Source organism: Talpa europaea (assembly GCF_964194135.1).
Source record: "Talpa europaea genome assembly, chromosome: 2".
NCBI classification, from domain to species: Eukaryota; Metazoa; Chordata; class Mammalia; order Eulipotyphla; family Talpidae; genus Talpa; species Talpa europaea.
In genome coordinates, this window is record NC_140068.1 from 110,803,678 (window position 1) to 110,815,028 (window position 11,351).

Below are 11,351 nucleotides of genomic sequence, written 5' to 3' on the forward strand. Positions count from 1 at the left end.
ACAACCAACCACACTCACAGCTCAGTGAAGCACCCAGCTCTGGGTCTTCGCCTTCTTCGCCAGACTGTAACAGCAGCAAAACTGGGAACATTTTGGGCCTCGCCGGTGGTGCAGTGGTTGAGCGCTGGGTTGCAAAGCTGCCCGCGGCCTCTGCGGTGCCAGTTCGATCCCTGGCTGCTCCCTGGCCACCAGAGGAGGGTCCCACATGGCGCGCAGACCTCTCCTGCCGCCCGCTGCTCCCCTCAGCAGTGTACTTCGGTCCTTCTGCCTGCTCTGCTCCCTGCTCTGGCTCTGGTGAATTCTCTCACCCTCCCGCGCTTCTGACTGTACCCAGTGCATGTATAAACAAAACAAACAAACAAATTAATTAATTAATTAATTAAGAAAACATGCCTCTATTAAAAAAAAAAAACTGGGAACATTTTCAGGGGCTTAACTCCTTGAAAAGTGTATGAACTTTTCCTCTTGAGGTTGGCTGCTGGAAGTCCCCATCTTCAGAGGCCCGCAACAGCCTTCTGGAAGATTGGTGCAGTGGGGGCAGTAATCTACTGACCCCAAATGCTGAATCTGGAAGACTGAATCTGGAAGACTGAATGAATCTGCGCCCCTTTCTGCAGTCCCTTATGTTTCTTATCAGTTTCCCCACCCCATAATCCAGTGCTTTTTAGCATTTTCCCTGGGGCTATCTAGCCTCACAAGCAAGCCCCCTCCAGGGGGCACCCACCTATAATAGTCTATGGCTTCAGCACCAGTTACAATACCAGGATATAAGCTTGACAAAATGTCCATTGAGGGCAACACCAACCCCAGCATCAAAGGTGCAGGAATGAGTGACACTGTTAACGATGTTTGGACGACCTGGTGTGGCAGCCCCTACCGCTGAATGCCAGTGAACTTACTGAAAAGAGGGAGGCTTTTACTCAGACACATAGAAAGTCAGAGTAAATAAGACCCCCTTGCCCTGTGCGCTGGACTGGACAGTCAATGACGGGTAAGATCGGGGGCAGACTAAAGAAGGCACTGGCCAGCCACATGTCTGAGACTCCTGATGACCTAAGACAGGCGCAGTTCCCGAGGGGCTTTATCATGATAAACTTTGGCGTTCACATTAAAGCAAGGCTTATTTTAAGCACTATGCTCACAGTAAAAATTCTCCTTTTTGTGGCACAGGAAAATGGCTGAGGTCTCTCAGTCCCCTTAGCAACCAGCAAGCACTGCCTAGAATTTCTGTGATACATACTTTTAATCTTTAACTTTCTATTCAATTGCTTTGTGCTTCACTGCTCAGCTATATACTGTAAAACTGGTTTGGGTATTTGTTGGGAATATTTAAGAATGTAACCAAGAGTAATGATTGCTATAATTTTACAATAATAGTTAGTAAAACAACAAGAATTTGATAATTACTGGTAATAGTAATGGGATATTGTTTTTGTTCTGTTCACATAATTATTTGATAAATGATTAACCACAAGCTGTGAGAAATAATCTTGTGTAATGCCTAAGAAAAATGGATAAAAAGAGAAGGTTGATTACTGCAAATTACACACAGATTTTCACTCCCTTAGAGTGTGTCTGTGTCATTTCTTTCTTTCTCTTTCACCCGAATCCTTCGACCACCTCGTGCTCATTCTCGCTCAATCCCTGAGATTGCCTAGATCTCCCCGCCGCTGCTGGGCTGGTCCATGGCAACCTGGTCCTCAGTGTAGCCCAGGATACCCTTGAGGGGGCCCTGAAATACCTGCTTCAACACCTTCCTGATATCATCATATATGGCAGATTTCTCCAGCTGGAGGTCAGATCCACAACCAACATGTTGGAGGTGGGAACGATGAAGGTCCTGCCAGTCAGCTCCCTGTTCTGCTCAGGAATGGCCTTGCCCACAGTCTTTGTGGCACCAGTACAATCGGGGATGATGTTCTGGGGCATTTAGCCATCACATCACAGCTTCCCAGAAGGACAATCCACAGTCTTATGGGTGGCAGAGGTGTCATGGATCATGGTCATGAGTCCCTCCAAGATACTAAAGTTGTGGGTGACCCTGGTTGGGGGACAAGTAGCTGGTGGTGCAGACGGCATTGCTGACAATGTTGAGGGAGATGCTCTACAGAATTCCCATGGATTCCCCCAATCACAAACATGGGGGCATCAACAAAAGGGACAGAGATGACGATCCTTTTGGCCCCAACCTTTAGGTGAGCCCGGCCTTCTCCAGGTGTTGTACAACCATCCCAGGCCAGGCAGGTTTGCTGTTGATATGGGCAAACAGAAAAAGAATCACCAAGTGACTCTATTTTCCTTGGGTTGTATCCTTGGATGTAAAACAGATGCTTTCATGTTGATCAAAGGTCATCACATCAGATATTTTTTAGGGCCTCCCTAGTGGCGCAAGGGGTTAAGACTCAACCTATGAAGCTATCTGTAGCCACTGCAGCATGTGTTCGATCCCTGGCCAGGGAGCTACCCACATGGTACAGCAGACCTCTCCTGACTCACCTGTTGCTCCCCTCAGCAGTGTATTTCAGTCTGCCTGTTCTGCTCCCCACTCTGTCTCTGGTGAATCCTCTCACCCTACACACCCCTGGCCTGTACCCCAGTTCTTGTATGCATCAATAAATAAAATCTTTACAAAAAAGATATTTTTTAAATGTGGAATGAGAATGATGATTTAGCGAAGATAATATTTAGTGGTTCAACCAAGGCATTTTAAAATGAAACTGGATTGGGCTTTGCCTTTTTTGTAGTTAAGTGGTGAAGAATAACTACTAGCTCAGTTGGAACCACAACCTCCATTGTTACTAAGCTTTACCTGAGTGCAAATGTCAATATAGTAAAAAGGCAAATGATGTCTAAGTAATCTGTGAGAACAGGTTTGATCTCATGAATCCATGAAAAGGGATCTCATTGATGTCAAGTGTCCCATAGACCATACTTTGAGAACTGCTGTTCTGAAAAAAACAGGGAGAATCTCCAACTGGCCCACCTGGTCTCCTCTTCATTTCCAGGAATCTCACTCTGACCTGGGCTCTGCCTCCCAAGAGTTTGCTTAGACCTTTGTCCCTGGGCTCCTCTAGAAAAGAACTCACCCCCTGGAAATTTGACTCCAGGAGAGTCCTCAGTGTGGGGAGGGGGTGGAGGGACATGGATTCCCTTCAGGAGCTGGGAATCACTTGTGGGGGGATGGGGAGGGCAGCTGGATGGGAAGGTGGGGAGTAAGAGGAGGACTGGGGGGTGTTTGGGGGAGTGGGGAGCCTCAGTATGACTGGGTTTAGAAGAACACAGTCCTTGGGTGAATGATTGGGGGAGGGCCTGTGGAAGTGGGGTTCACTCTAGATTGGGCTTTATCAGCAATTTGGGAGAGTGAATGATTGCACATCTCAATGAATCTTTTTAAAAAAAAAAAAGATTAATTTATACAAGCACTGGGTACAGTCAGAAGCGTGGGAGGGCAAGAGAATTCACCAGCGTCAGAGCAGAGAGCAGAACAGGCAGACTGACGAAGTACACTGCTGAGGGGAGCAGCGGGAGGCAGGAGAGGTCTACGTGCCATGTGGGACCCTCCCCTGAAGGCCAGGGATCAAATCAGTGCTGCAGAGGCTGTGGGCAGCTTCACAACCCAGCGGTCAACCACTGCGCCACCATGGAGGCCCAATGAGGGACACGTGGAGTGAAGGTAAGGCTACGTTTGTAGAGAAACAGAGTCACTCAATTTATGTAGCAGGGCAGGTGTTTGCTACTTGCAACATGGACAGTGCCGCTTGTTTCTTACGCTACACATAATGGTGTCGTGGTCTTGTGTGTCTCACTGTGCGTTGACCTCTGAGCGTCCTTCTCTACTGGACTGTGGAGGACTCCTGTCCCGGGAGAGCACAGGGCAGGGCCTCGGGGCCAGGTGTCTCCTGACAGACCCGGGACCAGCTCAGTGTCAGACCACGTCCGGGTGGTGGGGCAGCTCTAACTGCTTTCTTAAATTCAACATTTTAAAAGAAGCATATTCCAATCAAAAAAATTTAAATGATATTGAAAACAATTTTTAAAAAATCAATGAAAATGTCAAACATGTTAATAGTGAATGTAAAGGAATGTGAGAATGTGGGAGAGGGGAATAAAATGACAAACTATTACCTTGATAATGAAGAACGTTATTGATAGGAGAATCCACTAGGGGGACAAACTATTACCTTGATATTGACTTATGCTGGCATAAGGACTGATGGGATTAAGAACGTCAATTTTGAAAAATATCTCGACAATTTAAATGTTTTGATATTTTTTAAAAATAATCCATCTTTTTGAATTTATCATCAGATAATCTTATCCAAAAATACATGTTCAAGGGTGTTTCTTAAATTGAAACTTACAAAGCAAAGAGTGGGGCTTATTAAAATGCCATGGTCACTGCAGTGTTGGTAACTGACAGTGGGACACAGCACTTCAGGGAATAATCCCACACACTTTTGTAGGAAGATAAAGTGTTAATGTCATTTTGCCAGGAACATTGGAGGATGAGCAACCACCTTTTGCCCCCCACCCACCACCCTCCATCCGGGAGCCTGGCCAGCACCCGGACCGGGAGCCAAAAGATAGGGCTGGTTATGTAACTGTTTACGATGACGGGGACCACCAAGAAATACGGTTGGTTATGCAACTCCGGGTCGGCGTGCACAGAAACGTGACCAGCCCACCATGAATCCCTGGGTTTAAATACTGGCCATATCTGACCTTGGGAGATAAAAACACAGTGGTCACCTGCTGCTGCTGCTCGCAGCTTCTGGACTTGGATACGTCTCCCATGCTGTTCTCCAGAGTGCTGCCTCTTTGCCTCCATGATGCTAATTTCTGAGGAAACTGTACAGTATGTATGCATGATTATGGGTTTGGTCGGGTTTGGGGCACTGTTTATAATTTTGCTCGCGCATCGCCTGTGTTGCTCACAATAAATCCTTTTTCCTTTTAATACGGTGTGGTCATTGAATCCCATGGAATCGAGCCTCCCTCAAACACCTGTGCACAGGGCTAGCAATTATATTTTATTGCTAGTTACATAATTGGCGTAGTCGGCAGGATCCGTGTGACAATAAGGACCATGCCTTTCTTTGCTAAACGTCTGCTTCAGGTCGCTGTTGCTGCCCAGGACGTTCCTGGGTGGGAAGATACACGCTTCGCTGCTTTGGCTAAAGAATGGGCGGCAGGGAGTCTTGGGACGGTCTGCTCCAAGATGCCGCCCCGCTGCAATTAATCTGGGCCCTTCAGAAGGTCCCGGTTGAGAAGGGGAAAGAACAGGGAACAATATCCCGGTGGGGCTGGTTGTTGTTATCTGCTTATCGCCATTTATGCCACAGATTGAATGATTTAATTAATAAAAAATGTGAATTAAAACGTGAAAATTCGGATCTAAACAGTAGCCTTGCCATGTTGCAATGTCAAAAGTATATTTTAAGTGAGCAAGCTCATAAATATCAGGCCGTAGCAGAAAAGGCTGCCGTGAAGGTAGCACAGGTTAAATACAAAAAACGTAAAGGGAAGGTTAATAAACAAAAGGTTTATGCTGTGTTGGCACAGGCCACCACAGACTGGGACCCAAATAAATGGGATGGTAATATTTGGGATGATACTAACGAGGAGGTGGACTGGGGGTCCTTGGAGGAAGAGGCTGCTCGTTACCAAAATGAGGGAGACCACCCCCCTAGAGGTCGCATATTCCCTCACGCAGTGCAAGCAAAGCCAGCAATGCGTCGCCAGGAAAAACGGCCTGTAAATGGCCGGGTAACAGGAATGACTATTATTGAAAATTTTTCACAACAGGAAGTAAATAATATCCTAGAACGTTTTTCACAGAAAAAAGGAGAACCCCTTCTAGATTGAATGGTCCGTTTGGCAGACACAGCAGGGAATGGCATTCAGGTGGACTCCCAGGATGCCTCAAAATTTATAACCTTATCACCAAATCCCCAAGTCCAGGCTGCCTTTAGGGATATTAAAACTGATGGACAGACTCACTCACTGTTGGCTATTGCAGGAATTGTTGTGGTAGACTGTATACCACTGACTCGTCCTGGCCGACTAACAACCAAGAGTGGTTTACCTTAAAGGATGCCATAGGACGTTTAAAAAAGGAGGTGATAAAATCTGCTATCATGGTAGGGGAGGCCGATACATATTCACAATGCCCAATGGCCCCCCACCATAGAAATGCCATAGTGAGAACTGCCCCTCCTGCATATCGGCAAATAATAACTCTTTTACTTAATGAGACTGGACAGACTGTAGAGAGTATTATCACTAAAATGGCAAAAGTAGCTGGAATGGCTGACTGGGAACTAAATAACCAAACTAATACACATCCTCCCTTTGGCAATAACTTGCAGCCAAACAAAGTTTCACGAAAAGACATGTTCACTGCCTTACTAAAGGCAGGGATCCCAGTTAAAAAATTAGATGGAGTCCCTACTAAAGATATGTGGCAAATGTACCAACACAAAGTGAGAAAGGCAGGGATCAGAAAGGCTGAGACTGTGACCCCCAGTGCTCCTGTAGAACCTTTATACCCTGACGTGGGAGATCTGCTAAAAATACAAAATTAGGGAACAGGTCAAGCTTCCATGATGTTGGCTTCCATTGATCAGTGCCCCCATGTACCTATACAAATTTTTTTGAAAAACTGTTCAAGTACACAAGCAAAAGCCCTGGTAGACATGGGAGCAGAGGCCACCCTAATTTATGGAAACCCTAAAAAATTTAAAGGAATGGCTATCACCATACAGGGTCTGGGAGGAAAAGAGATTTGAGCCACCCAGACCACTGTATGCATCAGTATTGGTGGGTTACCCTCAAAATCCTATTCAGTAGTAATTATTCCAATTCCAGAATATATCATAGGGATTGACATCCTAAAGGAAATGTCATTACATTTGAAAGACAGGGATTATCATTTTGCAATTAAAACTTTAAAAATACATAATGTAGTGGTGGAAAAGTTAAACCAGCCTCCCTTTGATCTTCTGCCCCCCTCCCGGTTGATAACTGCTAAACAATATCGGATTCCGGGTGGGCAGGACAAAATTAAACAGACTATTAAAAACTATGTCAATGCTGGCGTGTTGATAACCACCACCACTGCTTGGAATAATCCAATTTGGCCAGTCCGAAAATCTGACGGATCGTGGCAAATGACGGTGGATTATAGACAATTAAATCAGGCAACTCCACCGTTAACTGCTATAGTCCCCAATACGTTACCCTTATTGAAAATATTCAAGGACACCCTGGATTGTGGTACGCAGTGCTAGACTTAGCTAATGCCTTTTTCACTATCCCAATTTCACAAGACAGGTGGGAGCAGTTTGCTTTTACTTGGAAAGGCCGACAATACACGTTTACCCGGTTGCCACAAGGATATAAACATAGCCCCACTATCTGCCACCGGATAGTGGCTGAACATTTAGATCAATATCAAGCCCCGCCAGGGATTCAAATTGTCCATTACATAAATAATGTATTAATTCAGGGCCCAGATCGAGACAGTGTGGGGCACAGTCTCCAAAAAGTGCTGACCTTGTTAAAAAGTAAAGAATGAAAAATTAACCCCAATAAAATACAAGGACCCAGCCAACAGGTAAAATTCTTGGGAATATTATGGGACACTGGGCATAGGGAGATATACTTCCAAAAACTAGACAAAAAATCCTAGATTTTTCAGTGCCCCGGTCAAAAAAAAAAGCACAAAAATTTCTTTTTAGCTCTTCTGTCCATTTTTTGACTGGATTATTTTCTTCGTTTTTGTTGAGTCTCATCAGCTCTTTGTAGATTTTTGTGATCAGTCCTTTCTCATTAATGTTGTATGCAAAAATGTTCTCCCAGTTGGTGGGTGGGGTTTCTCTTTGTTTTTGTTATTGTCTCTTTTGCTGTGCAGAAGCTCTTTAATTTGATGTAGTCCCAGCTGTTTATCTTTGCCTTCACTACCAGTCTCCCCACCTCCTCACATTTTCTCATAAGAACAGAGACACATTCTGATGCCTTTTGCAGCAAATGAAACCAGCAGATCTTGAAGTTACAAAGTGGGGGTGAGAAGAAATCCTGCATCACTCAGTCCCCACAAGGCAGCTGGCTCACACTGTGAAGGAAGAGGATCATAAAAAATTTCAAAGAAACACATAAATGTTGACATTCTCCATAGTCCACCGCATCCTCAGAATGTCCCCCTCACAGATTCCCCATAACCTGGTCCCATCCTCTCTGGCCCAGCCCCTTCCACTGCAGGCCTCCAGGGTCTCACCTTTAGAGGCTGAGAGAAACACATCAGAGCCCTGGGAACTGTCGCTACCTGGGGGAGAACAAAGCAGAACCTGGTCAGAGCCACAGAGAGATGAGGTCACAGAGGGACTGATGGGGGTGACTCCCCCATGGGCTCTATTTACACTGTTCCCAGGGGCTCAGGTACCAAACCCCTGATCCACACTTACCTGCAGCCTGAGTGTAGCTTCCTCCTTTTCTGCCTGTGGGAAGAAACATATGAGACCAGGGAGGAGTCAAGACATGAAGTCCTAAAGAAATCTCCTTGTCCTGGGCCACGAGGAAGTTTCCAGAACTGTGACTGAACACTTAGGGCAGGACCATCATGTATGAAGAGAGTAGATAAGGGAGGACTGGACCAACTGCCTCCTGGTGTTTGCCCTCAGCAGGGACCTTTCCCTCTGCCATTTGCAGGAATCAGGGTCCCAGCACCAGAATTATCAAGGTGAACAACTTGTGATTCATTTTCAAAAATGTTTTACAAAAGAGGTTAACAATCAGCTCCAGACTGGGAAACACAGTGTGTGGATGGTACTTCCCAATACCAGGAAGGGCAAGTTCTATCTGTGCCCTGAAAGTCCCTAATAGACAAGATCCCCCACTCCCTTCCCTACCTGAGTGCTTCTTCCTCCACATCACAGCTGCAGCCACTGCAGCTCCATTGAGCACAGCTCCAAGGAGAACCAGGCCAGCAATGATGCCCACGGTGGGAATGGAGGACTGAGGAGTGGGCACTGGTGGGGAAGGAAAAGTGAGACCCTGAGCCCCAGGCCTCCACCTGATGCTCTGAAAGCCTCCAGATTGGCTCCTGATACCCCTGAGAAGCTCTGTGCCACCCCCTTTCTTACCCCAAGCCAGGACTCGGGGATCCTGTAGCCCCTCATGCTGCACATGGCACATATATCTCTGCTCCTCTCCAGAAGGCACCACCACAGCCGCCCACTTCTGGAAGGTTCCGTCCCCCCCAGGCCTGGTCTCCACCAGCTCCGTGTCCTGGGTCAGGTCCTCCCCATCTCGCTGCCAGGTCAGGATGATGTCCGCAGGGTAGAAGCCCAGGGCCCAGCACCTCAGGGTGACCTTCTGGTCAGAGATGGGGTGGTGAGTCACGTGTGTCTTTGGGGCCTCTGAGGAGAAGGGTGAGAACTTACACACTCTGGGTTTTTCCTTCATGTACCCTGAAAAAGCCTCCTGTGATCATCCTCAGAATGGACAGGGCAGTGGGTTTAGAAGAGGAAGCACAAAATCTAGAAACTAGCCTGGTCTGGGGAGTCTAGGATAATCTCTCATTCCTTAGATCTAGAATTACGGTGAAAACTCTGGATAGGAAGAAGCAGTTCTCTAAGGAGGAGAGAACAGATTTTTGGGGACAGACCTAGGCACTCAGAAAAGCAGGAGTCAGATTCCCCGTTCTGTCTCTGGTGAATCCTCTTGTGCCCCACACCTCTGGCCTGTACCCCAGTTTTTGTATGCATAAATAAATCTCAAAAAAAAAAAAAAAAAGAAAGAAAGAAAAATGTCTCTGACCGGTAACAAGATGGTGCCCAAAATGGCTGCTGGATCAAAAGGATCCTGTAAAGGAAGATTTCAGAGCTGGTCTCCCCTCAGGCTCAGGAGAGACTGGATTCCTTAACAGTTCTTAAGAAAAGTGGGGTCCTCTGGGGAGTCAGGAAACCCAGGGGCTCCTCCTCCCCTGGCCAGAGAGGGGGCGCTGCTGTGACCCTGACTCCACCCTCCCCGCGGTGCCGGCCTGAGGGGGGTGGGGAGACCTCGCGGCCCCTCTCACCTGAGCGCTGCAGCGTCTCCTTCCCGTGCTCCAGGTACCTGCGCAGCGACTCTGCGCACTCCCCCTCCAGGTAGTGCCTGAAGCGCTCCGCCTCTCCGGCAGCCTCCAACTTGCTCCGGGTGATCTGAGCGGCCGTGTCCGCCGCGGTCCAGGAGCGCAGGTCCCCACTCAGGGCGATGTAATCGGCGCCGTCGTAAGCCCACTGGTAGTACCCGCGGAGGAGGCGCCCGTCGGGCCCCACGTCGCAGCCAGACAGCCTCTGGAGGGTGTGAGAGCCTGTCCCCGCCCCGTCACCCCGCGTCACCCCGCGGTCACCCCGTCCCCCCGCCCCCCGGAATAAACCGAAACTGACGCGGGAACCTCGCGGGGAACGTCCCGGGGCTCGTCCCGGGTCGAGGGTCCGGCGGGTCCCCCTGCCTCGGGGGACGCTCGGGCCGGGGTCTGGGGTCCCACCCGCCCGCGGGGGTGGGGTCGTGAGCGCCCCGGGTCCGCCCCGCTCACCCGCCGCGCTCTGGTTGTAGTAGCCGCGCAGGGCGCGCAGGTTCTCTCGGAACGTCTGTGCGGCGCCCTTCGCGGCCCGCGTCTCCCCCTCCCAGTACTCCGGCCCCTCCAGCTCCACCCAGGGCGCCCGCGGCTCCGTCTTCGCACTCGCCGCGTCGCTGTCGAAGCGGTCGATCTGCGTGTCGTCCACGGAGCCCACCGAGATGAAGCGGGGCTCCCCGGGGCCGGGCTGGGCCATCGCGGTGGAGAAATACCTCAGGGAGTGGGAGCCTGGGGGCGGGAGGGAGACCCGGGCTGACCCTCCTCCTGGGGCTGGTCCCGGGGAGATGGGGGGGTGGGTAGGGGAGGGAGCCGAGGGGGTTCTTGAGTTTGAATTATAGCGGCCGACGTGAAGGGTTGATACTCAGAGGGGCAAGAGGAGGGGCGGGGGCGCTGGGGGGGCAGAGCGGGGACAGGACAGGTTGGAGTGAAGGGGGACAACAGGGCCACAGGCGGGGGAGACTTGCTTTTTCCGGGGTCCAAGCCCACTGCTGGGGTTCCTCCCTCCTCTGAGGCCTTTTCCCTCCCGAGCCCGCACTCACCCGCCCAAGTCTCTGTCAGCACCAAGGCCCAGGAGAGCAGCAGCGGGAGGGTTGGGGGCCTCATGACTGGGGCTCTTGGGTCTGGGGAGAAAGGGAGTCCAGCATGGTAGGTGGAGAATTTATAACTGGACTCGGAGCTGCTGATTGGCTGCTCTAGAAACCTCCAGGCAATGGGGAGTGAGAACTGGGGTGAG

At 49.4% G+C, this 11,351-nt stretch overlaps 1 protein-coding gene across 1 annotated transcript in view; it reads right to left on the reverse strand.

Moving 5' to 3' along the window:
* The window catches only part of LOC311167857 (popy Class I histocompatibility antigen, A-1 alpha chain-like), a gene marked incomplete at both ends in the record, with an annotated part of 98,468 nt that overhangs the window by 61,559 nt on the left and 25,558 nt on the right, over positions 1-11,351 (reverse strand). Inside the window, one exon of the mRNA XM_084228996.1 lies at positions 10,577-10,846. Coding sequence (XP_084085122.1) covers positions 10,577-10,846 — 270 coding nt within the window. The remainder of the gene's footprint in view (positions 1-10,576; positions 10,847-11,351) is intronic.